The following is a 1491-nucleotide window of genomic DNA, read 5'->3' as shown; positions in this document are numbered from 1 at the left end:
GAGCCGGAGCCGGGCTGCGCTGGCTGCAGGGACGGGAGCGGGCAGCGGGCAGCCCCGAGCTCCATGCCGCTCTAGAGCCTTCCCCCGGCCCGGCCCTGGCCCCCGCGCCCCCTCCGGCTCCAGCCCCGCGGTGATGCGGGAGGTGTGTCCAGCCTGGTTTCCCCGGGGACAAGCGGGTCCTTTTCCCTCGGGATTCCTGCTCTGCTGGGTGTGGAGGAAAGCTGTGCGTTTTCTGCCACAGAATCTCTCCGGGTTTCAGGGATCACAGGATAGTCAGGGCTGGAGATCACTCAGCTCAACCCCCTGCCCAGGCAGGGTCACCTGGAGCAGGTGACACAGGAATGTCTCCTGGTGGCTTTGAGATGTCTCCGGGGCTGGATACTCCAGGCCCTCCCTGTGCAGCTGTCCCTGGGCTCTGTCATCCTCCATGGCAAGAAATTCTTCCTCATGTTGAGGTTCACCTCACTTCTTATATTTTAATTTGTGTCCTGTTACTGGGCATCACCAAAAAGAGTCTGGCACACACCTCTTGGCACTGCCTCGGAGAGATTTCTATGGATTGATGGGATCCCTCTCCAGCCTAAGCAGGCCCAGCTCCTCCTAGAAGAGATGCTGCAGAGCCCAAGGATGTTCTTTGTGCCCATCACTGAACCTGTGCAGTAGCTCCTTTTCTTGTGCCTGCACCCCCTCAGTGCACCAAGCACAGTTCAGTTCTGCTCTGTGCCTGCTGGCAGCTGTTCTGAGCCAGTGCATCCCAAATTTGGGCAGTGTTTGGGCTTTGCCTGAGTTCTGCCTGTGAGGTGGTTGCAGCACTCATGGGATTATTTGGATTGGAAGGGACCTTAAATCCCATCCAGTGCCACCCCTGCCGTGGCAGGGACGCCTGGCCGGGGACACTGCCAGGGATGCAGGGGCAGCCCCAGCTGCTCTGGTGCTTCCACCACCCAGGTTTGTTTGGTTCCTCAGTGTCTCTGTAAATCCTGCACACTCTGTCTCCTCCAGGCCAGCATCAGACCAGAGCCTCAGTGGTTCTGCTCCAAAGAGCCCCCGTTGTTTTTGGGACAGTCCCTGGGTGTCCCTGAGCCTGTGGTGGAGCGGTTGTGAATTCCCCGTGCTGTAGGAGCAGTGGAAAGCAGCAGGGTGGTCCTCGGGGCAGAGGAATTACACCGAGGCTGTATTTTTGGCCTTGTTCCTGCACACTGGTGCCTTGTGGGCTGTCAGGAGTTCTCTGTGGGTCCTTGGGGCTGGGCTAACAGCTGGGACAGTCCCTGGGTGTCCCTGAGCCTGTGGTGGAGCGGTTGTGAATTCCCCGTGCTGTAGGAGCAGTGGAAAGCAGCAGGGTGGTCCTCGGGGCAGAGGAATTACACCGAGGCTGTATTTTTGGCCTTGTTCCTGCACACTGGTGCCTTGTGGGCTGTCAGGAGTTCTCTGTGGGTCCTTGGGGCTGGGCTAACAGCTGTGCTGTGCTCCCCCTGCAGCCAACACCGGTTA

General features: G+C 59.4%; 1 protein-coding gene across 1 annotated transcript in view; it reads right to left on the bottom strand.

The window, feature by feature from the left end:
• PRADC1 (protease associated domain containing 1) overlaps nucleotides 1-429 on the bottom strand; it is a 4714-nt gene extending 4285 nt beyond the window's left edge. The window contains exon 1 of the mRNA XM_031064915.1: nucleotides 322-429. Coding sequence (XP_030920775.1) covers nucleotides 322-429 — 108 coding nt within the window. The remainder of the gene's footprint in view (nucleotides 1-321) is intronic.
• Nucleotides 430-1491: the final 1062 nt, after the last annotated feature.

The sequence above is a fragment of the Geospiza fortis genome, unplaced genomic scaffold (genome assembly GCF_000277835.1).
Source record: "Geospiza fortis unplaced genomic scaffold, GeoFor_1.0 scaffold148, whole genome shotgun sequence".
In the NCBI taxonomy this organism is placed as follows: domain Eukaryota; kingdom Metazoa; phylum Chordata; class Aves; order Passeriformes; family Thraupidae; genus Geospiza; species Geospiza fortis.
This window is presented reverse-complemented; position numbering and strand designations above follow the sequence as displayed.